The sequence below is a fragment of the Pituophis catenifer genome, unplaced genomic scaffold (genome assembly GCF_029215685.1).
Source record: "Pituophis catenifer annectens isolate HBS135680 unplaced genomic scaffold, rPitCat1.0.hap2 SCAF_7, whole genome shotgun sequence".
Lineage (NCBI taxonomy): Eukaryota > Metazoa > Chordata > Lepidosauria > Squamata > Colubridae > Pituophis > Pituophis catenifer.
The window spans coordinates 61928190-61955942 of record NW_027256887.1 but is presented as its reverse complement, the minus strand read 5'-3'; the positions used below and the strand labels follow the sequence as shown (position 1 = coordinate 61955942).

At 40.7% G+C, this 27753-nt stretch overlaps 1 protein-coding gene across 4 annotated transcripts in view; it reads right to left on the bottom strand.

Annotated features, from left to right (window-relative positions):
• The window catches only part of SUN2 (Sad1 and UNC84 domain containing 2), a 34733-nt gene extending 7675 nt beyond the window's left edge, over positions 1-27058 (bottom strand). Inside the window, exons 1-15 of one of the 4 annotated variants that reach the window (XM_070947753.1) lie at positions 26985-27058; positions 22018-22189; positions 18277-18473; positions 17067-17204; positions 14671-14766; positions 14067-14160; positions 13187-13257; positions 9388-9509; positions 7630-7845; positions 6087-6164; positions 5046-5089; positions 3922-4087; positions 3134-3349; positions 1331-1415; positions 642-757 (exon numbers count right to left, since the gene is read on the bottom strand). In XM_070947753.1, coding sequence (XP_070803854.1) covers positions 642-757; positions 1331-1415; positions 3134-3349; positions 3922-4087; positions 5046-5089; positions 6087-6164; positions 7630-7845; positions 9388-9509; positions 13187-13257; positions 14067-14160; positions 14671-14766; positions 17067-17204; positions 18277-18473; positions 22018-22151 — 1773 coding nt within the window. In that variant the 5' untranslated portion in view covers positions 22152-22189; positions 26985-27058. Of the gene's footprint in view, positions 1-641; positions 758-1330; positions 1416-3133; positions 3350-3921; positions 4088-5045; positions 5090-6086; positions 6165-7629; positions 7846-9387; positions 9510-13186; positions 13258-14066; positions 14161-14670; positions 14767-17066; positions 17205-18276; positions 18474-22017; positions 22190-26216; positions 26415-26984 lie in introns of those variants that run through there. The other 3 variants (XM_070947751.1, XM_070947754.1, XM_070947752.1) reach the window with 3 other exon arrangements.
• Positions 27059-27753: the final 695 nt, after the last annotated feature.

Here is a 27753-nt window from a genome sequence, read left to right as displayed (position 1 = left end):
GAGGTAAAAGGAATAAATACTTTTATATAGATTTATTTCTCTCAAGGGACAAGAATACTCTATTCAACCAAAAGAAAGAATATCACAAACCCTGGGCAGTCTTTTGATAGAAATTCACAAATTAAAATTATCACAGGCCCTTATGAAATTACCATCTTATTCAAAATAAAAACTGGAAATGTAAAAGAATTTTAGCAAAAATTCCTCTAGAAGCATGTTTGGAGCTTTGCTCCCAGTGGAATAATAGGACAACATCCAACTAAGTTTATCATTCCCTAAATGTTTTTTTTTTGTTTTGTTTTGTTTTAAGCCAGGGAATTATTCTGTCTCTATCTTTATCAGGCAAAGGACCGCTTCCAACTTTCTTTAGTTTATAAATAACACATTGCAGAGAAGCTTCTTACCTTCTTGAATGAACTAGATGACAAAGTAACCATGGATATCTCATGGTGATTACAATAAATACTAGAGAAAAGAAGAAACATTCTCCTTGCTACAAAAAACTTGTCTACCCCATCATGGGGCAAAAGCCAAGTAAATCGGGTGACAAATAGGAGACATAAGCAAAATGCTCTGGAGAGTGAACAGGGAGTGAAAAAAGAGACAGCAGTTCTGTTGTTCCTTTGAAAATAAACCCATACCTGTAGAATGACTCTTGGAGACTGGGAGTGATACCACAATGGTATGCCAAAAAGGCTAAGAAGTGCAGTCTTGGTCTCATAGGTTTCTGAACACCGGGTGCTGATTACACTGGCCCCTATAATCAAAGTGCATGAATGAAGGTAAGTTGTGCACAGTGCTAATCCCCAAATCATACTGTAAATGAGGAACTAGAAATATGGTATTAGACTAGTAGAACACATTTGTATACCGGTACTTCATTCTTCGGAATTTTTTTTGCAGAGAATGAACCTGGAAGTTGCCAGCTTTTGGGAAGCAATAAGCCTGAAAATGCAGCACACTTTATGGATTCATGTCGTAACGTTAGAGAAAGAGGTTACAATATGATTGTACTTATAAGTGCTGTGAAGAATATTGGAATCTTTGTACCTTTATATCTTTCTTTATAACTTTTTTCTACTTTCTTCCATTTTCTTAGCTTTTTCTTTCTCCCTTTTCATTGTCTCTATTTTAATTTAGTTGAATAAGTTACTATTGTTCTTAAAATGTATATGTATGTATATGTACAGACACATACAGAGCAAATAAAATGCCCCCTAAATGTTTAAATTTATAGATGAAACTGACCAAAATAATTCTAGTTTCTTGATATGAAAATTGGAAACTTATTTGTGGGGTGGGTTTTTTTTTTTTTTTTGATATAACCTACCTCCAGATTCAAGTGCATAATCAACCATTCCGATGCGATCTTCACTGTAGCGCTTCAGGGCATCATTCACAATATGATGAACTTGCTGAAATAAGACAGCAAGATTGAATACAAGAAGATTTAAAGGGATACAACCTAAAAAGGGTCATATTCTCTCAGGGAGATTTACCTGAGGGTCACATGAGAGCTGGAGTTGGAGCACACAAAGTGATGGGATACCTATTCTCTGTTCTCACTCTTCCAAGAAACAAGCTTCTTATAAACATCCTCTATTTTTATTTGTATAAAGTGTAAAGGGAACTGAAATTAAGCTGAGAAATATAAAGACAGCACATCCCTGTGCTAACAGCCAGAAAATGCTTCACAAGTGTTGCCCTTCCATAAGGTGAGAGATAAAGAAAGAAGGCTATCCTCTCAACTTCATGGCTTCAAGCCTGTTCAGGATAGCAGCAAAGTTAAGTCAAAACCTTTTGATACCAAGGCAAGGGGCATATATCTCTATTTCTCCTACAGAAGCCAATAAAACTGGTGATGGAATAGCCTTCTTCATGCATCTGAGGTTAGTTTAAGAACACACGGAAGGCTGCATAAAACATATTGTCTATCTGCAATAAATGGGATGAGTAAAGAGATCAAGAGAAAAAGAATAGAAGGCTAACATCCCTCTCCCTGTTGCCCAAGGTGTTTGCCCAAATTCTGTAGGGTGCGTTTTCAGAATCTATTTATGACTGATAGCAGAATGCCACAAATGATAGTTGAGAGCAGGGATGGGTTCTAAATTTTTTTACTACCGATTCTGTGGGCATGGCTTATTTTGTGGGTGTGGTTTGATGGTCATGTGACAATTCTTTAGGATTTAGCAGAGGTACTGGTTTACCAAGTTTTATAACTGCTTGCAGAGCCGTACTAGTCTACTGATTTGTTTTTGGAGCGCACTGGTCTACCACCACACTGCCTTTTACCACTGATCAGCTGTACGGCAGCCCTTTGAAGAGCTGCAGCAAGAGTTTAAACAGTTTTTTGTTGCTCTGCCACCACCGAGACCATCGGAAACCACTTTCAGGCAGCTTGGCCTCAATTGCCAATCTACCACCACCGAGCGGTTTACAAAGAGCAGATGGGTTCTAGCCGATCAGTTGGGAGGCTTCTTGACTTCTCAATTTAAAGCTAAGGTGTCTTGTTTTTTTTTCTCTTCTTTGTCAAGTGAGCCCTGATTTTTTCCTTCTAGCCAATCAGCTGGGACTCGGGAGGGAGTAAATAGATTGGGGGCGGGGCCAGGCAGAGGTGGTATTTACCAGTTCTCCAAACTACTCAAAATTTCCATTACCGGTTCACAAGAACCGGGGAGAACCGGTAGCAACCCATCACTGGTTTAGAGCTGTGGTGGTGCAATGGTTAGAATGCAGTACCGCAGTCTAATTCTGCTGATTGCTGACTGCCAGCAGTTTGCCAGTTCGATTCTCACTGGCTCTCAGTTAACTCAACCTTCCATCCTTCCAAGATTAGTAAAATGAGGACCCAGATTGTTAGGGGCAATATGCTGACTCTGTAAACTGCTTAGAGAGGGCTGTAAAGCACTGTGAAGCAGTATATAAGTCTAAGTGCTATTGCTAAGTGCTATTAATTCTGGAACCTAGCCACTGAAATAAAAACAGTGCAATTAATGCACATGTAAATCACAGAGCAGGTCTTACAATCTAGATTTGCATATGTACAAGAACATCTCATATAAACAACATCCATTTATTCCGTAGATATTAAATGATGATTCTCTTAGATCTACTGGGAAAGACATCCTCATACCTCCTCAGTCACTCCTGTAATTCCTTCTTTATGAAGCGTGACTCCAACATTCTGCACAGACAATTCTTGGTCCTTCAAGATCTTGGCAAGGATCTTGTGTTCCAATTTGCGTAGCTGCTCCTGTAATTCTTCATGCTGGACAAAAGGTTTTCCAGTTTTATCCTCTCTAGTTTGGGACAGGAATTGGCTAAACCATGTCGGAAACTGAATTTCCACCTAAATCATTAAGAGAAGAACAAATTTGATAAACAGCTTATTCCTCCATCCTCACTCTTCATATCATGTCTGGTTTTCTATCAAATGAGACAGTCAGTGTATTACCTATTTCTAAATTATTGTGGTCTTTTAAAAAGAACAGATTTCCTTAATCTGATACCTTCTTAAATATGTTTAGTCTCATCATCTGTAGAAAATGTTGGCTGGAGATGTTGTCATGGATGGATCACTTTTTGATAATTTTTACAAAATTATCTGCTATAACTCACGGCAGGGTTAGTTAATATGATCTAAAACCCTAGCTCTAGAAAGTTTCCTAAATTTACTTGAGGAATTTCCTGCCTTTTCTGTAATACTGTTGAAGACCCGGCTGATCTACAAAACATGTAGATGGTCTGTTCAATTTATACTAGTGCTCCGAAGTGCCTTCTTCCTTCTAATAAAGTATGAGTGGCACCTTGAATCACCAGAGAGTGAAGAGAAATGGGGCAGACTTTTAGATGGCAGGACCACAAGTGAAAAACCTTTGGAACAAATTCATTTAAAAGTGGGAAACATATTGGGAAACTCACATCTTCTCGCATTTCCTTGATCTGCCCTGGAAGAGATTCCACTTGTCTTGACAATGCCTTCTGATCAGAACCTAAAGTCACAAGTTCATTTTTCAGACTTGATAAATGTTCCTCCAGTTTATCCATTTCCTTTCGGAAAGAATTCATTAGGTCTTTTTTTATGGAGCTTTGAAAGAGGAAAAAACAGAACAAATGTTGAGGTGCTATTTATAATCCAATGCAAATAAAAGGTATTTATCCACTTTTTCTCAATTGTGTTGATCAAAAGCTAGCTTAAGGGTATGAACTTTTAAATGTTTTAATCCTCAAATTATGAACAGTTATCCAAACTGTGCATTTAATCTTTAATAATAGAATCCCACACAATAAATGGAATCCTTGGACAATCTCATATCATAGCAAGGCAACGTTGGAAAAACCCAATTTAAGTTTTGCTAATGAATTTTATGTCAGCTGCCCTGGGAGCTCTTGTTTATTGAACAGCAAAGCAAAAATGTTTTAAATAAATACATATAAAGGGTATCGAGCTTTTTGTGGATGGGTAATCAGTATCTTCCATAGGATATTGAACCCCAACTTTCAGGAATACTGCTTGGAGGGTTAACAACCCTGTAATTCAACAATGTACAGAGAAGCATTACCTCAAGAATGTAGATACAAAATATGAGCTATCCCCAATTTATTAAAATCATATTTGGCTCTGAACACATTCTTTTTGCAAAGAATTGGAGGACATAGTTCCCTCTTTAAAAAAAAAAATCTAAATTTCCATGCACTATTTTATTGCATATGTATTCTTACAGCACTGCTTAGTAAACATAGCACAGAAACAACAATATCCTGCTCAGATGCGATAGAAATATTCCTGCTTACTCTGCCTTCTTGAAATGACCTGAAGTACGGTAACTGCACAGGCAGAAAAGTTAATTCGAACCTCAATTAAAATAATCACCTAATAATCATTACCCTAAAGTAATAGTTCAGGTAGAAATGTACTGAATGTTATGAGTGCTAAAAATGCTTTTTTAGAATAACAATTCCTGCAAGGTGTAAGAACATTCCATGACTCTTTGTTCCTTTTCACCAGAAACAGGAACATGATTTGCTCATGGCACTCGAATTACCTTTGCCACTGAGCTGTCTTCTCAAGCGTCCGGGCCTCCACCTGCTGTGAGAGAAACACCAGTCAGCATAGGCAAGATTTTGTATCAGTTATAAGCGTTCAAGTTTCTTAGAAATCTTAGGCAGATGATTAAAAGCCAAAATGAAACAAAACAAAAAAGGGTAAAAAGAAAAAGAAAGTGGGGGGAGGTATGGTTGATCTTTGAGCCAGTTTTACACCAGTTCATGTTCCTAAATTATTTGTAGGACATGTACACCTGTTAGATATAGGTTATCAAATATAGGTTATTGTTGCATTTGGGATCTCCAAAAGCTGGCTAAGAAAAAGAGAGCAAATGCTAGTAACCCACCCAAGTAAGACAATACTCTCTAGGGATTTCGGCTAAACTAGGAATAGACAATCTGAAGCTTTCACGCCTCAAGACTATGAACCCCATCTCCATATTGCACAGTCCCCAGAGCAACCTCCTGCTTTAATAGTTGAACATTTGCACTATATTTTCCCACCATTTTGAAGCAGAAAAAAATAAAATGAAGTTAACCTTTAAACATAGGTTGAAAAAGAAAAACACAAGTCTACCATGCTTACTAAGAAAGATAGAAAATCATCAGTCCTCCACAAGTATGTCATGAGTAGCTGACTTTGCTTCACTAAACAGACTCACTGCAGTCCTTCCAATTCCCCCAACCACCAAACTCCCCAATTATTGGGACAGCACAGAGGGACTGAATTTAAGATACCATTCATTTTGGACCTTGCCCTTAATAACAGTTGAACTATTTGTATAAATGGAAGATCCTTTTTAAGGATTAAGTCTGCTAAAATTCAGTGGTACATAGGATAAGATACATATGTCTCACATTTAAATGGGAACATTTAAAAGATTGTGCCCAATAGTGTTGCCAGATGTTTCAAAAAGTTCTGAAAAACAGCTCTGAAATATTGATATAAAGGTTACATGTATGAACTTTACAGAGTAAGACAGGCTTTGTCATACCATTACATCTTGTCCACTTTATTACAAATGCTACGCAAGTCCTACCTCAGAAGTCTGAGAGACTTTCTTCAGGAGATTGTCAAAATCCTTCTGCACCTGGGATCGGAAAGCATCCAACTTACTCTAAATAAAAGAGAAAAAAAGGAACACAAACATTAATGAATGGGGAAAATGCTGATTAAAAAAGTAAGTGTTCTTTAAATTGAAGTAGAGTTTTAAATTTTACTTGTTTCAAATTTCTTTAACATATAAAAATGAATTCAGCTCAAAGTTGTAATTATAACAAGCAATCCTCTCTTCTGCTCATCTAGACTCCAACTTTTTTCACATTACTGTACATAGTTCTTATGCCAAAAAACAGCAATAGTTTGAGATACCAGGAGCCTGTATACATACAAATTTTATGAAATGGTGGCAATCTCATTCTGAGTTTTTATGAGATTTCAGGTAATATCAGTGCAATCTTAGCATTTCTTTATCTTGTGAAATTTTTGTCAAGTTTATTCAATGTTGAGGTTCTGTGAATACAAAATGTAGTGGCCCAAGTGCTCACCAATGGCAGTTGGTAGGATTAGATTATACTTACATTCTGGGCCCTGTAATAGCTCCTAGCGTTTGAAAGTACACTTTCAAACGCTAGCTGTAACCTATAAAGACCCTCAAGTTACTTGCAGGACTGAATCTCTCCCCTGAAATTGGCCCAATCATTTTGATTATGCCACAAGAAACAATTAATTGTTCGCCATTTTGTGACAGTCAAGGGGGCTGAAGGCTGGAAGCATTTTTGTTGGTCAGGCCAGCCTTCCAGTATGACCTCTTATTGGTGTCAACTCACAAAACTTTCCTGACCTGCTCCCAAGTTGCCATAGGCAGGGGGATGGAGAATCGCACCTCACAGCTGCATTGAGGAATTCGCACCTCAATCAAAACAAAACACATCCTAGCTGGCTGAAGTCAAGGCCATCTCCATGGAGACCCACAACGGCTGAAGGTAGTGACTTCTATGACCTGTGAAATTGCTTTGTTGGGGAATGTGACTGATGACACACCTGGGGGGGGGGGGGAAACAGGGTCAGAGACAAGGCGCGAACTGAGTAAAGTTAGAGCTAGCTTCAGTTGGTCCGTGACAACATGGTATTCCTAATAAACAACTGGATTTTTCTTGAAACTTAGCTTGAGGCTCCTGCTTTTATTAGGGCATCGGTCAGAACCCTGACAGTTGGAGGTTTACTTACTGTAGGTCTGATGCTGTTCACTTTCCAAAAGTTGAAGATGGAATTCTTTCAGTGGGTATTTGAACTATCTTATCACTTAGTGGTTGCAAATGGTTTAAGTATTTTAGGTATTTGTTGTTTTTGTATTATACACCTTATATTTTATTTTATGGTAAGCTACCAAGAGTCTGTTTAGAATAGATTATGGTAGAATAGGACTGCAATGTCTGATAAGCTTCTAGTTAGGGTCCCAATACATATTTTGAAATTGGAGATTAACATTCTTTGAGCAATTAGTGGCTCTAGTTCACAATTATTCAAGTTTTTACAGTGCACCTTTCCTTTAGTCCCAACTGGTCTCCTTGCTCCCTGACCTGGAGATGAAGATCTATGTCTGAGCCAAGCTTCTCTCTCATGGCTGCCTCTTGCTGAGTCATCAGACCATCCAGAAGCACCAGGGTATCCTCATGTGACAGGATGGCACCTTCTGTGTTCTTTCTTTTCTGGAATTCTAGCATAGAAGCTGCAGTTTCCAGGGTCTCAAAACGTCTTTCCAGTGCCTGGAGCCGAGACAATGTCTGTTGCTGGCCCTTTTAATCAAGAGACAATATGAAAGAAAAAAGAATGAAGTTTCATCCAGTGTTTAATAATCTCCAGAAGTGAATTATCCAGGATGTTCTGTGTGAATTGCAGCCAATGAAAAAAGTAGAAACCTGGATCACTTGTGGACTAGAGAGAAAGAAATATTTTTTTCTTCATTACACTGGTTTCCAGGTTGATCCAATATGTAACACAAGGACCTGGTATAATTTTCATGATTCACTTTAAATTATGGATTATTTTATATTATGTTAACATTTACGTTGAGATGTATAGAGGTTCACAGTATTTAACATCTCTCTCTCTCTCTCTCTCTCTCTCTCACACACACACACACACACACACACACACACACTCACGTGTGGCTTTTTCTGGATTGCAGTGTCTGCGCTCAGTCACTTGAGCCCTTATCATCTACATTTGGACTACTGCAATATGCTCTACATGGGGCTACTATTGAAGAGCATTTGGAAACTACAACTGGTGCAGAGTTTGATGGCGTGGGTAGTTCTTAGGCCCCTAAGCTGGTTTAAGTCACATCACTGCTCCGTGAGCTGCACTGGCTGCTTATTTGCTTCTGAGTACACTTCAGGGTTTGGTTATTACCATTAAAACCCTGAATGGCACAGGACAAAGTTACTTTATGAACCATCACATCCCAATGGACCTCCCTGCTCATCCATGCTGTCAGAGGGGGCATGCTGCCGGCCCACCAACCAGGGAACTTCAGCTGGCATGGTCCAGGAGAGGTGCCTTCTCTGCTGTGGCTCCTGCCTTTGGAACATCCTGCCCTCTGGGGTGAGATCAGCTCCCACCCTCCTGACCTTCAATAAGAGCTTGAATACCAGGGAGCATCACACTGGAAATGGTTGATGAATTAAGAATCTCCCCTCCCCCCACTCATCCTGCTCTCTCCCCATCTTTAACTGTAAATTTTCTTTGGATTGTAATTCTATTTTTATTGCTTTTAGAAACATTTATATTTTATGGTTTTATGGCTTTTAATGTTGTAAACTGCCCAGAGTCACTTTAATACGAGATGGGCAGTAAACAAATGTGATAACAAACCAATTAAGAGTCAAATTTCTCACCGATGTATACATATTTTTGTTTGATATTAATATCATACTGCACATTGTTATTGATTATTGAAGATGCATTAAATAGTTAACATTTGTGGAATATCCTTGTAGATCAAATCAATATTATAAATTGTAAATAGAAGGATTTGAAGCTGAGATTATATTCCTTGCCTAAGACTGTGTAGTAAATCCATGGCAAAAACAATATTCAAACTAGGGCTCTCCTAATTCATTTTTTTTAGCCATTACATACCACCTTTCAGTCTGAAAGAATCTACCAAAATAACATTAAGATGGTTAAGTGTCTGTGCTACATTTATGACATGAAGAAATCCTAGTGATTCCTATTAAAGCACTGCCAATTCTCAGCAAATATGAGAATTTTGCAATAGGTGATATTCAACATGAATATTCTCTACAAACACCCCTCTAAATCCACATAATACACACCTCAGAAAATACAGCAGTCTCTCCCATTTCTTGGTCCTTCTTGGTGCCAGAGGGAAATAATTTCACTGTTCCCCAAGAAAACATAGAAGGTTGAAGTCCAAAGGGATAAAAATACCAGGCACCTAAAATAATTAGAAAAGTAAAATAATCAAATAATATAATCATAATCAAATTGCTGATATATGCTGGCTGGGGAATTCTGGGAGTTGAATTCCCTGCATTGAAATGTTGCCAAGGCTGAGAAACACCACTATATGGATGTAATTCTTCAAAGCATTTTTAAAAATTATATTTATATTTTTCTGGTCTTCCAAGGAAAGTGATTCTAGCCATTAGGTGTGGCTCATTAACAGTTATTATGGATATTGTCTGATCAAATGGAGCTGTGGTTGCAAAATACAGATGGGCTTGTTGATTGCGTACCTGGCTCCCTGCCACGTGGCAACGGCCCTGCCCGAGCTGCTCAACGTCATAGCTGAGGTGGCGGTTGATACCCCCCGACTTTTAGTCATGGGGGATTTCAACCTGCCATCTATCAGTGAAACGTCTGAGGTGGCTCGAGAGTTCATGGCTTCCATGATGGCCATGGACCTTACTCAGTTAATTCATGACCCTACTCACATAGGTGGACACACTCTGGACTTGATTTTTGTCTCTGGTCAGTGGTTGAGTGGCCTTGATATAGGGGATATAGTCATCGAACCCTTGTCATGGTCTGACCACTCGCTCCTTCGACTGGACTTTCTAACCGCTGCATCTCGCTGCAGGGAGGCGGGACCGACCAGGTGGTTCCGCCCCAGGTGCCTGATGGATCCTGATAGGTTACAGACGGAGCTTGGGCCATTTCCTGAGACTCTGGCTCATGACTCGGCTGAAGACCTGGTGGCCGCCTGGGATAGTGCAGCCGCCGGGGCTTTGGACCGTGTCGTGCCTTTGCGGCCTCTGACCCGGCACCGAACTCACCTAGCTCCTTGGTTCTCTGAGGAGCTGAGGGAGATGAAGCGCCGGAAAATACGCCTAGAGAGTAGTTGGAGGACCAGCCGCTCCGAATCCGACCGAACACTGGTGAGGTCTCATATTAAGACCTACCTAGTGGCGATAAAAGCGGCGAAATCTAGCTATTTTGCCGCTCTTATCGTGTCATCAGATAATCGCCCAGCCACCCTGTTTAGGGTGACCCGCTCCCTCCTCCATCTGGAAGCGCGGATCCCTTGCAGGGTCGAGCTGAGGACTTTGTGCAGTATCTGTATGACAAGATCGCTCAGATTCGGGAAGGCCTGGCCTCTGACTGGGTAAGTCCGGACGGGATGACTGAGGCAGGTCTTGAGAATGTTATCTGGGAGGAGTTTGATCCTGTTGCTCCCGAGGACGTGGACAGGATCCTGGGACGGCTGAACGCGACCACATGTTTATTGGACCCGTGTCCCTCCTGGTTGGTACTGGCTTCCCGGGAGGTTACACGAGGCTGGCTCCAGGGGATTGTTAACGCTTCTCTGAGTGAGGGGGTCCTGCCGACCGCTTTGAAAGAAGCGGTGGTGAGGCCCCTCCTCAAGAAGCCCTCCCTGGATCTGGCTATTTTGGCTAACTATCGTCCAGTCTCCAACCTTCGCTTCGTTGCGAAGGTTGTTGAGAGTGTGGTAGCGCGGCAGCTTCCCCGGTACCTGGATGAAGCTGTCTATCTGGACCTGCTCCAGTCCGGTTTCTGGCCTGGGCACAGCACGGAAACGGCATTGGTCGCGTTGGTGGATGATCTCTGGAGGGCTCGGGATAGGGGTTGTTCCTCTATCCTGGTCCTGTTAGACCTCTCAGCGGCTTTTGATACCATCGACCATGGTATCATGTTGCACCGGTTGAAGGGGCTGGGGGTGGGGGGCACCGTCCTGCGGTGGTTCTCCTCCTACCTCTCGGACCGGTCGCAATCCGTGTGGGGGCAGCGGTCGACCCCGAGGCGCCTTGTTTGTGGGGTGCCACAAGGGTCGGTCCTCTCGCCCCTTCTGTTCAACATTTATGTAAAGCCGCTGGGCGAGATCATCCGTGGCTTTCGGGTGGAGTTCCATCAGTACGCTGACGACACTCAGCTGTACATCTCCACCCCAGGCCACCCCAACGATGCCCTTGAAGTGATGTCCCAGTGCCTGGAGTCCGTGCGGGCCTGGATGGGGAGAAACACTCCGACTCAACCCTTCCAAGACCGAGTGGCTGTGGCTTCCGGCGTCCCGATATAGCCAGCTGGTGCCATCGCTGGCTATTGGGGGCGAATCACTGGCCCCCACGGAGAGGGCTCACAACTTAGGCAGCCTCCTGCAGTTGGTCCAGAACACGGCCGCGCGAGGGATTATGGGAGCAACGGGGCGCTCACATATAACACCTCTCCTGCGCGAGCTGCACTGGCTTCCTGTGGTCTTCCGGGTGCGCTTCATGGTGTTGGTGACCACCTTTAAAGTGCTCCATGGCTTAGGGCCGGGGTATTTGTGAGACCGCCTTCTGCCGCCGATAGCCTCCCACCGACCGGTTCGCTCACACAGAGAGGGCCTCCTCAGGGTGCCGTCGGCCAGGCAGTGCCGGCTGGCGACCCCCAGGGGGAGAGCCTTCTCTGTGGCAACGCCTGCCCTCTGGAATGACCTGCCCCCTGAGATACGCACGATATCAGACCTCTGGACTTTTCGTCGGGCCCTGAAGACACACTTGTTCCATCTAGCTGGGCTGGCTTGATCCCATCCTCTCAGTTTTAATTGAATTTGGTTTTAATTGGGTTATTTTAATTACTGGGCTGAAATTATTTAATTGTTTTTAAACTGTTTTTTAAATTTTATATGTTATATCTCGGCTGTGCACCGCCCTGAGTCCCGCAGGAGAAGGGCGGTATAGAAATATAATAAAATAAATAAATAAATAAATAAATTGGAAAGAAGATATAACGTAGAAGGAAGCAGCCATAGTATAGAAACCTTAAAAAAGAGATTCCTTCAATAATGTTAGCATCAACCACACTGGGAAGAAAAGCAGAATTCTGAGCCCTTTTGAGTTCAGCTTCCAGTTGTATCAGGGAAGCACCAAAGCCCTATAATTCTTAAGAAATGGGCCCGGAATTCCTCCCACAAGTATTCTCAGCTGGATCCTGAGACTCATTCCCACATGTCTGTCTCAGAGAAGAAGCCAACAATTAAAGAAGGGCTAATCTTTTAAAAGTCACTCAATAAAATGAAGATATAATAAGACCCTGACAACTGATTCCTATTATTGCAGAGTAGCATTAGTTTCAGCATTGTTAACCATATTTCTGAAGCCAAGCCAAGAATCTCTAAGTGCTTATCTGCAAGAGTGGCAAGATTTTGGACTCACTTGATTCCAGATCTGTACCAATAAACAGTTTTATCTCATTTTGTTTGGGACAAGTCACTGCTTGAGTGGAATGCTTTCCTGAGAATAAGAACAGTAAAAGGGAAGGAAAGACTTCCCAATTCTTCCTGGTCGCTGTTTTCCTAATTAAAATTTTCCAGCTGAGTTTATCTGCTCAAATGTCATGAAAGAAACCACAGATTCTCCTAACCAGAAGTTCATTTTTTTTATAGAGGAAGTGATTTTTTTTATAGAGGAAGAGAAAAAAATAGGAGTGCATTAAAAAATGTTTCCCTTCCCCCATTTTCTTCCTTCCTTTCTCAAAGGTTGCACAATGTTAGGCAAAAGTCTGCAGAAAGGATCACATGTTGAAATATAAGATCTAAAATAATACTACTTTCAGGGTGATGTCATCCCATACTTTATAAGAGGTACAGACAAAGGCAAATGTGAAACTCACCATAACCAACAGAGCTCAGGAGCAAAAACAGAAGCATAAATAACATTATCTTCTTCAACACTGGATAGCTTCTGGGCCCCAAACAACAGGAGAGAGAGAACAAACTATTAATACAAGGCAAAATCAAGCATTGTAAGCAAAGCAGTTCTGCCTCATCTTGCCAATGAAAATAGAACATGTGATGTGAACTTCAATGAAATGAGGTTTACACCCCAACTTCATATTATGGTATTGGCATGATGACATCATATCAAATATAAATGCTGCAGTTAATATTGGAAAGTAATCAAAATAGATAGACCTGGTTCACATATTGTACTGTGTTGTTTATTTAACCATACATATAATATACTAAGATGCAAGCCACAGATGACTAATTATAATGGCGAGGTTCATCCAACCAGCTAAGCCAATGTGTTTATGAAACTATAGTCTGCTTGTGTTTTTTTACTTAATGTGTTGGGTAGATTCAGCTATTGTAGTATGGTTTGTAAACTGCATGGAATATGGTTTAGTATTGTATGAATCCAGTCAATCATAGTTTATTGAATGGTGAAAAATATTTAGCAAAACGTGTAAGCCCAATCATCAACCACAGTAGAGTTGGGCCACTTCAAACTTTTAAGTCCCTCCCACAGCTCTTAAACATCTGCTGTTGGATTGCGCATATGATAAGCATGGTTAGATAGTTATTAAATGAAACAGGGCTGTAGCAGAAAAACATGCATACATTCTAAAATGCTGGTGAATTTAGGGATACTCCAAGCTGTGCACCTGCAGGAATTTCTTCTATTCCCCCCTTTTTCAGTTACTTTTCGAGTCCACCCAGGAATCAAAGTTAGCCACATCCCTTTATATTTCAAATTCTATTCCCACTAACCGTGTTAAAATGAAGACATCCAGGAGAGAGGCTGTAGTTGTTAGACGATACCACATGGTCCCCATCCACCAGTATAACAAACCAAAGAACCGTCCTGCAAAAAAACCCAGAACAAATTTTAAAAGAGCAAAAGCTCAGTTTTCTTTTCATCTCTTCCCTTCCTCTACATTTCTATTTCTCAGAAGCTGTATTTGCACATTCAATAGCAGAAATGGTGGTTTACAAAAACCCGCAAGATATTATTAATTACACATATTGTATATATGCCCCTTGACTCCCAATGACTCGGGACAGTTTAAAAATTATTCAAAACATTAAATAAAAATTTTCCAAGTTGAATTGCATTCTTGGACAAATTAATCTCAAAGAATGAATCTGAAGAATTAGAATTTCTCCAGATACTTGGTTCTAAGCCTCTGGCTATCTCTTAATATAATTCTCTATATCCCTTCCAAATGAATATTTTCAACATTATTTTGAAGAAGTCCATATCAGATAAATTAGTACTGAAAATGCAGCACAGAGACATAAACACAGCTATATAGCTTCCTTTGTTAACATGTGTAATAACTAATCAAATTTCTAAGAACACTTTTCCATTTACCTGGGGCTAAAAGCACCAGCCAAATAAAGGACCCTACTTTGGAGAGGACACCCTTGAATCCAAAATTGGATGTATTCTGGTCCATGGAAGAACCACCTGCAAGAAGCAGATAGTTTTGTCAGCTAACAAGTCATCATTGATTTTCTTTTTCTGTCTTTCTTTCTGTCTTGTCAGCCCCAGTTTAACAATGGCCCACATCCATCTTACCCTAAGCTTAACAACAGGTAAAGGTGCTGTTAAGGTAGCGATTTCCCCCACATCCCACTTCAAAGCATTGCATGCAGTTAATAGAGGGCACTGATGCAAACTGATGCATACTCCACGGTGTGTAGCAAGAATGAAGGCAAATATATGTGTCCCAGGATAGCGTTGCAGGATCCAATCTGGGTCAGTCACTAGGACCAGAGATGTAGTCTTCCAAGCTTTCGGACTCATGCTGGAGCCCATCCTCAGGAAATTTCTCTCTAGCAGAAAATGTGCTTTGGTCTATTTGGTGTGTGGTATAAATCAGTGGTGGGTTTCAAAATTTTTTACTATCAGTTCTGTGGGCATGGCTTGGTGGGCGTGGCATGGCTTGGTGAGAGTGGCAGGGAAGGATACTGAAAAATCTCCATTCCCACTCCACTCCAGGGGAAGGTTACTGCAAAATCCCCATTTCCTCCCAATCAGCTGGGACTTGGGAGGCAGAGAATAGATGGGGGTGGGGCCAGTCAGAATTTTTACTACCGGTTCTCTGAACTACTAAAAATTTCCGCTACCGGTTCTCCAGAACTGGTCAGAACCTGCTGAAACCCACCTCTGGTATAAATATAAATATATACTGCTCAAAAAATAAAGAGAACACAAGGAGAAGACATTCGAGATCTGAATGAACGAAATAGCCTTATTAAATACTTTGTTCTTTACATACAGTAGTTTATACACTGCTCAAACAACTAAAGGGAACACAAAACTACTGTATGTAATAACAAAGTATTTAATAAGGCTATTTCATTCATTCAGATCTCGGATGTCTTCTGCTTGTGTTCCCTTTATTTTTTTGAGCAGTGTATATAGGCACCATATAAATACCACACACCGAATAGACCAAAGCACATTTTCTGTTAGAGAGAAGTTCCCTGAGGATGGGCTCCAGCATGAGTCTGAAAGCTCAGAAGACTAAATCTCTGGTTCTGGTGACTGATCCAGATTGGATCCTTTGGCAAGAATCTTGTAACCCAGGAATTGGCCAAATTGGATCCAGTAGTTTCCTCCAGTTACTTTATCCAGGGGCGAAATGTAAAATTTGTTACTACCGGTTCTGTGGCTGTGGCTTGGTGGTGGTGGTGGTAATATGACTGGGTGGGCGTGGCCAACTTTTTTTTTTTTTTTTAAACTTTTCAAAGCATTTTTTCTAATGCTTTGAAAAGCCTCTGCCGATCAGGCAACTCAGCTGGGATCATCAGAGAGGCTTTTTAAAAAATACTTTCTGCCGATCAGGCAACTCAGCTGGGATCGTCAGAGAGGCTTTTTAAAAAATACCTCTCTGCCAATCAGGCAACTCAGTTGGGATCGTCCGAGACTTTTCAAAGCATTTTTTTTTACCATCTCTTTGGCCAAGAGGTTACAGAAAAAAATGCTTTGAAAAGCCTCTGATGATCCCAGCTGAGCCGCGCGAACATCAGAGGCTTTTTTTTAATTTTTAAAAGCATTTTTTCGTCGGAAGAGGTTGTAGAAAAAATGTTTTTAAAAGTAAAAAAAAAAAAAAAAAGCCTGTGATAATCGTGCGGCTCAGCTGGGCATTGGGGGGTGGGGGGCCCGCAGGGATTTTTGCTACCGGTTCTCTGAATCACCCGCCACCATCAGGTGATCCGGTCCGAACCGGGAGCATTTCACCCCTGACTTTATCTATCTAAAGCAGAAATAAAATATTAACAGCTGTACTGTTTTGATGGCTGAGTTTGTCTGATTTATGAAAGCAGGTTGCAACCATAGTTGTTAATCTTTCCTCTGTATAAATTAAACTCATCATCTGCCAACTGTATGGAGATGGTAACTATTAATACTGTCTCTGCATTACCAATCTGCAGATCAATTTTGCACCAGGTGTTTTTTTTAAAAAACTGAAAAATATAATAACATCCTTATTTTTTTTTAAAAAAAGTAACAGACAAGCAACTTCCTCTGTGATGAGTGGAATAACAAGGACTTGTGGTGGAACCAGAAATCAGGTTTTAAGTATGCACAGCCTTGAGGGAAACTTCAATATGTGCAGTTCAAGGAGTTCATCAGGCCTTTTGTTAACTGATGGCTTACTTTAGTTTACCAAGCCAACCAGTTTTGGCTGTAAATGATGTTAACAAATTCTATCCCCAATGTTTTTCCTTTAGGAGACCCATCTGATTGCTTCCCAATACCTGTATAGTCATCCTCAGAGGAATAACCAGATGAAGAACCATAGGTGTCATATGTCTTCCTGTCTCCTAATCCATTGATTTTCTTATTGGACTCGATGCCCCCTATACCTGTTCTTCTTCTCGGTGAAAGATCCTCACCTGACCAGATTACAAAATTTATTTTAAAAATAAACTCAATCTTTTTTTTATACATTTCCTACTAAAAGCTTGTATGAAACTAGATACCATCAACTTTAGACAAGCTCAAATGAAGCATACCACTTAGTGAAAATTGCAGGAGAGTTTAAAGATTATCTCCATTGTGCCTTGAATATTTTTTTTTTAATTCTATCCTCCCCTTCTTGTCCATGTTTAATAATTGTTGTTGATGATGCAGGTGATGGATTACGTCACCATCAAGATGTACAACATTTTATATTAATTGATTAGATGTTTGAGAATTCCACCAACCAGCTTCCCTTGAATAGTCTTTCTTTTGCTTCAAAGGCCACATTTTGCTGGATTTTCAGCACAAGTCCTGACCTAATTCTCCCTCAGTCATCTTTAATATTGTCTTGCATTCAAAACCCCACCGACTAATCCAGAGAAGACCATGCATGGCCTTTCAGGTATTGCTGTACTTTAACTTTCATCAGCCAGAATAATATTCCAAAATCATTTGGCTGATATCCATTGCACCAGTTGAAAAAAATGATACAATGTCAAAAATATATTGACAGCATACAAGAAATAAAGATTGAATGAACTCTCTGAAGCATTCTGTATAAATAGTGTAAGTCACAAGAAAGGACCCTGAGAGATCTTAAAGGCCAACAGATTTACTCCAAATGTTGTCTTCCAAGAGCATCAAATTGGAAATAGGTTCAAGCCCCATGTAGACTAGATGATGCAGAAGAATATTCTAACTTGGGTATGAATTATGCTAACTACAGACCAGAGTTAATTGAAAGATTAGATAACAGGTGAAAAACAATTGGGGATTTGTACAATGACTATGCAGAGCCAATAAGAATGAAAAGCTTATGTGGTCCTACAGATGTTGCAGATGCCAATTCTCATCAGCCCCAACTGGAATTGCTAGTCCAGTTCAAAAACATCTGAAGGGCTATGAGTTCCCAATTTGTTGCTTTGCAGCTTATTTCTCCTAAGCAAGTGCCCTCCATATATTTTAGAACATGCAAGCTATAGAACATTTCAGAGAAATACTTACTCCAATAAGAACTGCTTTCCAATGGCTCATCAAAGGTTGCATTAGTTTTAAGAGAAAATCCTCTGTCATCAGTTAGATAAGACTCATTAATGACAGACTCACTGTAATAGGAGGTAGTATGGGGAGCAGAATTGAGTCCTAGGCTAGGTGTAGGAGAGAGACGTTTCACACTGCTTGGTTTCCTTTTCAGGGTTCGACTGCAGGAGAAGAAACCAGAAATGGCATATTGATAAGTTAGATGGTTAGATGAAGAACATGAAACTGCATATGCATTGGTACATATGCATAAATGCTGTTATTTAGAAATAGCACTAGTAAACTCCTATCACTTTATAGAATCCACATTCCTAAGGGTAGAATTGAATGGGAAAGAGATAAGAAGAGGGAAAAACAATCTTTTCCTGAGGATATTGCAAGTTGGAACTTGATCACTCTAAATGAAGTGGTGAAAATGTCTTTGGTACAAGGTTCAAATAAAGCTGGGATTTCTGGAAGTTGTCATCCCATTGCATGTGGATGAGGCTGGATTGGAAAAGGTTACAGTGATGTAACAACTGCATCTTTCTTTACTTAATGAGTTCTAACATAATTTCCTTTTAGTCTGCTTTGTATTTTGCCTTGTTTAATTACAAAGCTGTAGTATTGTCTGTCAGTTCACCTGAACTGCATATTGGGAAGGGTTGATGTTTCCGCATAGTCACATGCAACTTCATTTATGGAACAGAACAATTGTAATAGGTTGGGCAAATGAGGCCATTTCCCTGTCCACCAACACTTTATAGCAAATTTCCCAGCTGGGTCCCTCCAAATATGTTGAGACCAAAATTCCCAATAAGCATGACCAGGAGCGATGCTGATCCAATTCATCCAGAAGACACACTACTCTATATAATAGCTAGGAGCTCAAAAAATAGCCCGTGAGGTGTTTATGACACATTGAATGCAAGAGGAAACTAGAACTATCCAGAAACTTTGCTTCACAGAGAATTAAAAGAAACATGCAGATTGCTCCAGTGGTGAACTGAAATAAGAACTTGGATTGAATCAGTTTTTATAACCATGGTCATGATTACTTATATGTTTATAGTACTGCATATTGCATTTATTTAATGCCCTTTCCTGTAGCCTTCATGTAACATGCTTTAATAATGATTTGAACTGTGGTAATATGTGTCTGCCAATTATTAATTTATTACACTATTAAGTCCTCGAGTGGAGGCAGAACACAAGGATATAAGTTGTTGGGCCTCCTTATTTCTGGTCGTGAATGCAGGGTTGCCTGTTAGGATAGCAACCAAAGCCTTCACTCAACTCATACACCAAAAATACTATACAGTATTTCTTTCTAGGAATGCATCTTTAATGATTTCACATTCCATAAATAGTAGTATACCTGTTTTGTGGTTATCTTGTTTCTTTATCAATTGTAAAGCCATTATTTTGTATTTGGGGCTTTCTGCTATGTAGCTCCATACTCAGTATTTGAACAACATTCTACATAAGATTTATGTAATGTTGCAGCTTCTGCTCTTTGCAATGACTCATTGTAACCTGCTAGCTTTGGAATTAATAAAACAATCCTTTGGATGCTCTCCAAACATTGGCACTTTTGGGGTGAATTTTCTACCACACTCCAAGGAAAGAATAAAATAGCACAAGCAGCTTTTTCTGAGTATAACATTTTTCTTTAAAGTTCATGGGTATGGAGGAAGTGGGAGAAATACAGAAAGATGGTAACATTCTTTTTATCCACCCACACTTCTTTAACCAAGCGGAGGCAATGCACCAACAGAGAGATCCACCTGTAAGGATTGCAGCAGTGTGTAGGAAGTGATGTTATTAGACTGGGCAAAGTCAAAATCTTTGATCCCTCTTTTCATTTTTTGAGGGGAGAGTGCTATATTTTTTTTAAAATGATGCACTAGGTTTCCTAGTGCCCCTTTTTAACATCATTCTCCTTGAGGCCTCTCTCCCAAAAACTGCAGCTCACAATTTTTTCAGGGCTATTCTGAAGAGTAATGGGGCTGCAAAAATGGGCTATGAAGGGTGACATGAGATTCACAGATGGCTTATTTTTTAGTTTCTCCTAAGAAGCAATTACAATTCCCAACTGATTGGGGGGGGGGTCTTTCCCCACATTTCATTATGGCTACTTGTAAGAAAAGCAAGTATTTGTGCATTTTTGTACTAAAACTAGCTCTCTGAGACAAAGAATTATGCATCCAAATTTGGCTTCTCCCTATGTCACCAACTCTCTTCTGTGCCTCTATCTACAGCTCCATATATACAACTGAACATGTATTTATGGTTTTCCTTTGTCATTAGTTTTCCCAGCAAGAACATTCAAGACTATGATAAAGAAATTGACTGCACCCTCTACAGATAACATAACATTTTCATGAGAAAATATTTATTTTTCTCCATTTACAATTCCCATTGCTATTTCAAATGGAACATAGTGGCATGAACATCGTCAATACTGTATAATAATCATTTCTTATATTAGCAATGATGACTAATTTAATTCCCCTGCTCTAGCACTTAAAATGTTTATCTATTTATTTTTCCTTTCTCTTTTTAAAGAATCGAAGTATCTAATGGGAATGGGAGCTTTCCAGGTGCTCTAATGTAGCCTTCCCTATTCTGGTTACTAGAGGAGTGCTGAGCTACAACTCCCACAATTTCAGTCAGACAACTAGATAGAATTATATGGAAATTAAGGAATGGTAATCCAACCAGATCGGAAAAAACTGATTTAAAAAACAAACTTCCTGATTAAAACCAATTAGAGCCTTGGTAGTACAAGGGTTTAAGGCACCCTGTTATTAAGCTGCTTAAGACCAGCTGCCTGCAATTACTGCAGGGTTCGAATCTCGCCAAGGCTCAAGGTTGACTCAGCCTTCCATCCTTTCTAAGGTAGGTGAAATGAGGACCCAGTTTGTGGGGGCAATAAGCTGACTTTGTATAAATATACAAAAGGATGAAGGCTATTGCTGAGCACTTTGTAAGCCGCCCTGAGTCTTCGGAGAAGGGCGGCATATAAATCAAATTAAAAAAAAAAAAATTACACACTGGCTATTTGTGTATTACAGCTACTGTACTGTACTGAAATGGTTCCAGATGAAAAAAAAAATATCTTGAAAACTCTTAAAATACCCATTATTTGTAAATGTAGAAGGGACAAAGCAAATTAAGAAGTTGTTTAGTGCAATCTTTAATGATGCACTTTGTTCTATTTAGAGCCAGATTCGTTGTTGCTGCTACTTCACAATCCGATCATACCAGCTACTATTAACACAAGACAAATCTTCAGTACTATACAGGAAAATCTCTTTATAAAAAGTGAGACAGAATTGTATATAAACAAAAACCAAAGCCTGTTAAAATTAAAGTTTGTGAATTCAATCTGAGCTTAGTTGAGTTCTATTAAAAAATAAAGACAACTATGAATATACTACAGTTCAAAATACCTCATCCTATTTCTACTTCATGCCACAGACCCTTCTCTATTCTACTGCCTTTTAAATATTTTGAATTATAATTCTAATAATCATGGGAATAGAATCTGACATTGATAATGGATAATAAGTTGGGAATGACTGGGGTGAACGATCAGATTCAACCTGAAAGTATGGAAAACAGCAATAATGAACTAATTTTACCATTCAAAAGACGTAGAAACCCTATAACTCATACATAGCATACGTGGGGGTGTCTCCCTCTGCCTTCCTTCCAACTTACCTGCTTGGATTCTCTATAAACAGGGGCTGAGGCCCACTTAGCAGAGAACTTCGTCCACTGATCTTACTGTTGCCAGTATCCTCACTTTGATAACTCCGAAAAGTCCCACCAATGCGTTGACTTCGTCGAGACATGACCAAATAAGAGCCGCCTCCACACTTGTGTCAAGGTTCTTAGAGGAAGCAGCACAAAAAAGAAAACATCAGGACTTACATCAGATATAAGTATTATGAAGACAGTTTATGATTGAACAGTTTTACTGAATCCCGAAGAAAAGTTCACAAACGTTAGCATTTTTTCTCCTATTGACCAAGCCAATTCCTCTATAACTGCTACCTAAATGAAATAGGTACTGGAATCTTGCTGTTGCTCATATTCCACTTTCCTGATTTTCAGAATCCTTTGCAAAACTCACTTCCAAGAATCCCAGTTAACGTGTTCCATAGTGTACCATTGTTCTAATGTATACTGCTCTTAGCCAGGGAAGTTCCATTTATCTGAAGTAAATAATCTATATACTACTAAAACTCTCACTGTCATGGCATTTAACTAGACAAATTGGTGGATCATAGGGCAACAATTTTTGAGTCAAGTTACTGAAATAGCCTAACTTTATAGAAAGTGTCCAAATCCTTGACCTATGTGTCTTGAGTTGATGAAATATGGAAAACTATGGCTGATCCAGTGCTGCTGGCTGCTATTGAGCTGTGGTCATATGACTTTCATTTTCAACATTCTGTGAGTTTCCCAGCCAGTCTTGCAATCCCTCATTCCTTCCCCCCCCCCAGCAGCAGCCATTTACCTGTGGAAAGGGAAGGGAAAATACATCCTTCCTGGCACATGTCACTGTCCTGTGGGCTCAACCTGTGCCACCCCCCCTCCACAATGTCTTCTTCAAATGCACCACCCCGTGTGTTCCCAGATCCATGCAGCATCTCTTGGGCACCTCATAGCTTCCACTCCCACTGCTTTTTGCCCACCTGTAGTCATTCTGTTTCTCTGTCTAGGTAAGAAAATCCCTCTGAAACAATGACCCAGCAGGGCATGGATTGTCTAGTAGTTACTAAGTCTAAGTTACTAAATGCCACTTCAGACTATACAAATCATTTGAAAGAAATAATTTGAAAGAAATCCTTTAAAAAATGTGATAGAGCCAATGAAGTAACTCTTTTTGAAATATCAAAGCAGGCACATCTTTGCAAGACCTGAGTGACTACTTCAAATGTTGTCTCAGTCATCTGCACATGCTAAGATCCTGATAGATGTAGACAAATACATTTGGTAAATAAACAACAGTAACAACAGAAACAAAAATAATGTCAAACTACTCCAGTATTATCGCCAACAAACCAGCATGACTGTATTTGTGTACATTTATCAGGATCTCAGCTTGATTTGAGGATTTATTTTTCTTCATTTCTTTTTGCTATCAAAAGGCACTGGGGACCAATGCTCTTGCATTGAACTACGTTGCAGGATCACATTCCAACTGCCACTGGCATGTGAGCTCAATTTCTAGCCAGTTGACAAATTCATGAGATACTCCCATCAGTGCATCATGAACCAAATGCATCTTGGCTGGAAACAGTGGAGCTTTTGGGCAAGGCAAAATAGAGTTCATATTCCAGCCAAGACAAGGCCGATCTGGAACTGCGTCAAGTCCCACCCCCAGCAGCAACAGCAACAACTATATTTATACAGCGTCAGTCACCCTGCAGATTTGCCTGCTGAGATCGGAAAAAAACCAAATAGCAAAATCAAGATCTGACCTTGTGCCTATCCTTCACTTAACTCAGTTAAAAAAAACCTCCCTCCCTGCTCGTTGCCACAAGCAAATCAAGTCAGAAGTCTGCTCACTAGCAATTGTTTATCAACATTTACATCATTAATCTTCTAATTATATTTCTATCATGCCTCAGCCTGCATTTCTACTCTTACACCACAACTGTTCTCCTGGGAAATGTTTCCAATGTTCAGCAAGTCAAATGACATACATCTACAAGAGGGTTTCCCTTGCTTAATCATAAGCTATGCTGCTGCCATTCTCCACACCCCCTCCTGTTCTTCGTTATTCCCAACACGCTACCTGGATTGGAAAACTCCAGACCAGTTTCTCACGACATCTTGGAGATGTGTAGATTTGAACTGGGAAATTCTGAGAGTTAAAAGTAAACACGTCTTCAAGTTGCTAAGGGTGAGAAACATTGCTCTGGACCATCACTATATCAAAGCAAAAGGCTCTTGCGTTATCCCTCTCTGCTACACTAGTGGTGGTCAGGATTTTATAGCAGCTGTAATTGTTGTTATAGCACATATTCGTTCTCATAATTTTATCCCCGCCCGCACACACAAATATGTAGGAAGCAAAGAACAAAATCAAAGAAAATTTGTATCAAATTCCCAAGAGTAAAAGAAAATACAAATGCCTCCTTTCATCTCAATTAGGCAGCTCAACTCAAATCAAGTATGTTATCCCAGGATTCAAGCTGGCCTCCTTTCCTTCACATCTTTCAGATCTGTTCTTCTCCCCATCTCCCCTTAACTTTTATGCTTCAATCTCTGAGAAAGAAAATCACTGAGACCCTATGGAGCAAAAATTGCCCTATTGTTTTTAACAGCAGGGTCAATTAATTAATTAATTAATTAATTAATTAATTAATTAATTAATTAAATTTATATACCGCCCTATTCCTGAGGGACTCAGGGCGGTGAACAGCGAACGATAAAAAATACATGTAATACAAATGTTAATTAAACAAAAAACCAATTAAAATATACTAAACACTCTGGTCCTAGATAATTCAAGATAATTCAATTTGCTAAAATAGAACATTTTAAAGAAGACAAATTAGAGAGAAAGTGTAATATCAGACTGTATTTTGATTCTGTCTTGTATTCAAAATATGGCACTTTCAATTTTGAAACCCCTCCCCTCATATGGGAATAACAGTTGTCATCTCTTTTAGTACTTTGGCAGCACCATGCACATTTTTTGACCTAAAGAAAACAGGTTATGTGGTTCAGAATTGCTGAGTTAAGATTGTAGAAACCAGAAATGATCCAATAACAATATTTCACTGAGTACCTCATTGGGCTCTTGAGCTGAAAATCAGTGGGGCAAAAGTGATACACAATATGTCACCACTAATCTCCTGGGAGTTTCAGGAATCCCACATTTACTTTCAGTGGCTTAAAAGAGTTCACAGAATTATTTCCCTGAAAACAAAGTAATTCTTTCCCTCGCAACAATAATCCCGCAAAATAGGTTAGACTGACTTGTAAATGAGCCAAGAGGAATTGGAATCTAGGTCTCTCCAGGGTAGGATTTCCAAATTAGGAGGCGTGATTTCCCCTCCTTCTCTTTATAAATTAAACATGCCTAGAACTGTTAATTTAACCCCATCATCCCTCGCTACTTCAAACCTTCATCTTTAACCGCCCCTTCTCAATGTATCAATATTGAGGCGGCCGCAAAACTGTCAAACCGTTTCCGTTGTTTCCGTTACAGCAGCTCGAGCCTTCTGCCGCTTCTCTTCATCCACGCGGCTGCCTCGCACTTTTCAACAGCAACCACGGTCGTTGCACAACTTGCAAATCCACGCACGGAAACTTAGATCAGGACAAACCTCCGGTGCGCGTATCTGTTTCACTCGCCCACCCGCCCACCCCGCTCCTTTCCCCGCTCCCTCCTCTTGATCTCCGACGAAAACTTCCAAGGTGCATCTTCCTCTCCGCTCTTTTAAGGACGGCAACAAACAAACGCAGCGCCCGCTTGCCGGAAGGAAGCGAAAGCAGCGGAGCCTGGCTTTTGAAAAAAAATAAAATAAGCAGCCGCGTTTCCAAAAAGGTAGAAGAAATGCAGCCGCAATCTTCGAAGACGCCACAAGAAAAACGAGCGGTAGGGAAGACGGAGCGCAACAAAACGTGGGACAAGCTCCATCATCCCCAGCCAAAATGTAAATCCCTGGCAAATAGGACCTACCCACAATCTGGAAGGGGACCGTGTTGGAAATGGCTCACACCGCCTGGGATGTTTTGAAAGTGGGAAACAGCTCGGGCACCGCAAGAGCGGACGGGAGGCTTGGGGGAAGAAGCCACAGAGCTACAGCACAGAGAGAGGAAGGGGGGAAAAAGCCAAGGAAGAAATACTCTCCCTTTACTCTTTTGTCTTTTTCTCTCCTTTAAGCGCACGGAGTTACCTTTCGCAACGGCTTCGGAAGAGAGGCGCACAAAAGAACTCCAAACAAAAACACGAGCAGCCCCCTACCCCCAATTCGAAGAGGTTCGGGATTTTCTCCTCAGCAGCCGAAGTTAGCCGGGCTTTCTAAGCGATTTGATGAATCCCAGGAAATTGCCGTTGCCAGCTCGATCCGCTCGGCAAGCGCCTCGCGCGCCAACAATAGAGCCTGACGGGTGTCTCTCGCCTTCTTCTCCAGTGCCTGCGTGCGCCTGTCAAACCTCACAAGCATGAGCTTATTGGCAGGGGCTGCACCTGACCTGGGCTGTCAGTCTCCTGCGACGCCCTGTGCCTATTGGTTGGTTTGAACAAGAAGCGCCCTCAGTTGGTCGCCTTTCCTTTCTCCCTCCCCGCCCCTCCCGTTCGTTTTGTGGATTCAGTGGCCGGATTGCTCAAGAAGAAAAAGCTCCGGGGCGGGATAAACTGCAGCAGGGCTGGCTCCGCCCCCCGGTTAGGCGTGGCATAGAATAGGATGGAAGGTCGGAAGGCGGGGCGTTCGTTCCCGCTTTGGGAACAGTTCCCGGGCCTCGGGTGGGGGGTGTTGTTGAGTGCGCGGGGGGAGCGTCCGATAGAGGGTGTTCCTCGTTAGTTTCAAGCATTGCAGGAACGTGCTGAGATAATTGTGTGTGTGTGTGAGTGAGTGTGTGAGTGAGTGAGTGTGAGAGAGAGAGAAGGAATGAGTGAGTGAATTCTCGCCCCGTACATGAGCCAGCTTAAAAGTTTTCCATACCTGAAGCGTTTTCCTTCTTGCCCACAAACATCTCGTGGTTTCCTGTCTTTTTTATTGCGGTGTGACGATGGAATGTGCCCAGTTCTTTAGGCATGCCTTCTCCTCACCGAGTACTGCCCTCCATGGCTATTTAGGCTTGGGCTGGAGTGACACTTTGAGTGACACTTATGACACCGAGTGACACTTGTGCTTAGCTTTGCTAAGAGGCAGCAGTGGGGAACCTCCCTCCTGCATCATCTTCTGGTTTCGCCTTAACTCCTGTCACCTTTTAGCTAAGTAACATTGTGGGTAGCTAAAACTATTAGCTGTAATCATTTCGCCTAAATTCATCCCACTTAAGGAGAGATGGATTCCCCATCTGCGGTCAGTACTTTTGTGACAACAAAATTGGGAAATCAGCCAATCCCTTTCCCTTAGGGAACCCACAATAAGTATGTAAGAACAGCATCATTCAGCAGTTGTATCGCTCTGACAGAATAGGGATCATTGGTGATCCCTATTTTATGTTTAGCATATTTTATGTCAACATATTTTTTTTGTAAACTTAAGAACTAATAGATAATACTTTAAAGATCCTAATGCTAAGCAGCAAAAATAGTTGCATGGAAATATAAGCTATGCAGTGAAAGCTTTAATACTAGTCTTTGAGCCTGTCATTATTTGTTATGATCTGGCAGCTCCCCTCTGGATACATGATGTTTTCATCTTGTTCCCAGCACAAATTCTAAGTCATCTTAAAAATAAATGTAGATGTTTTCCTCTGAAGTTA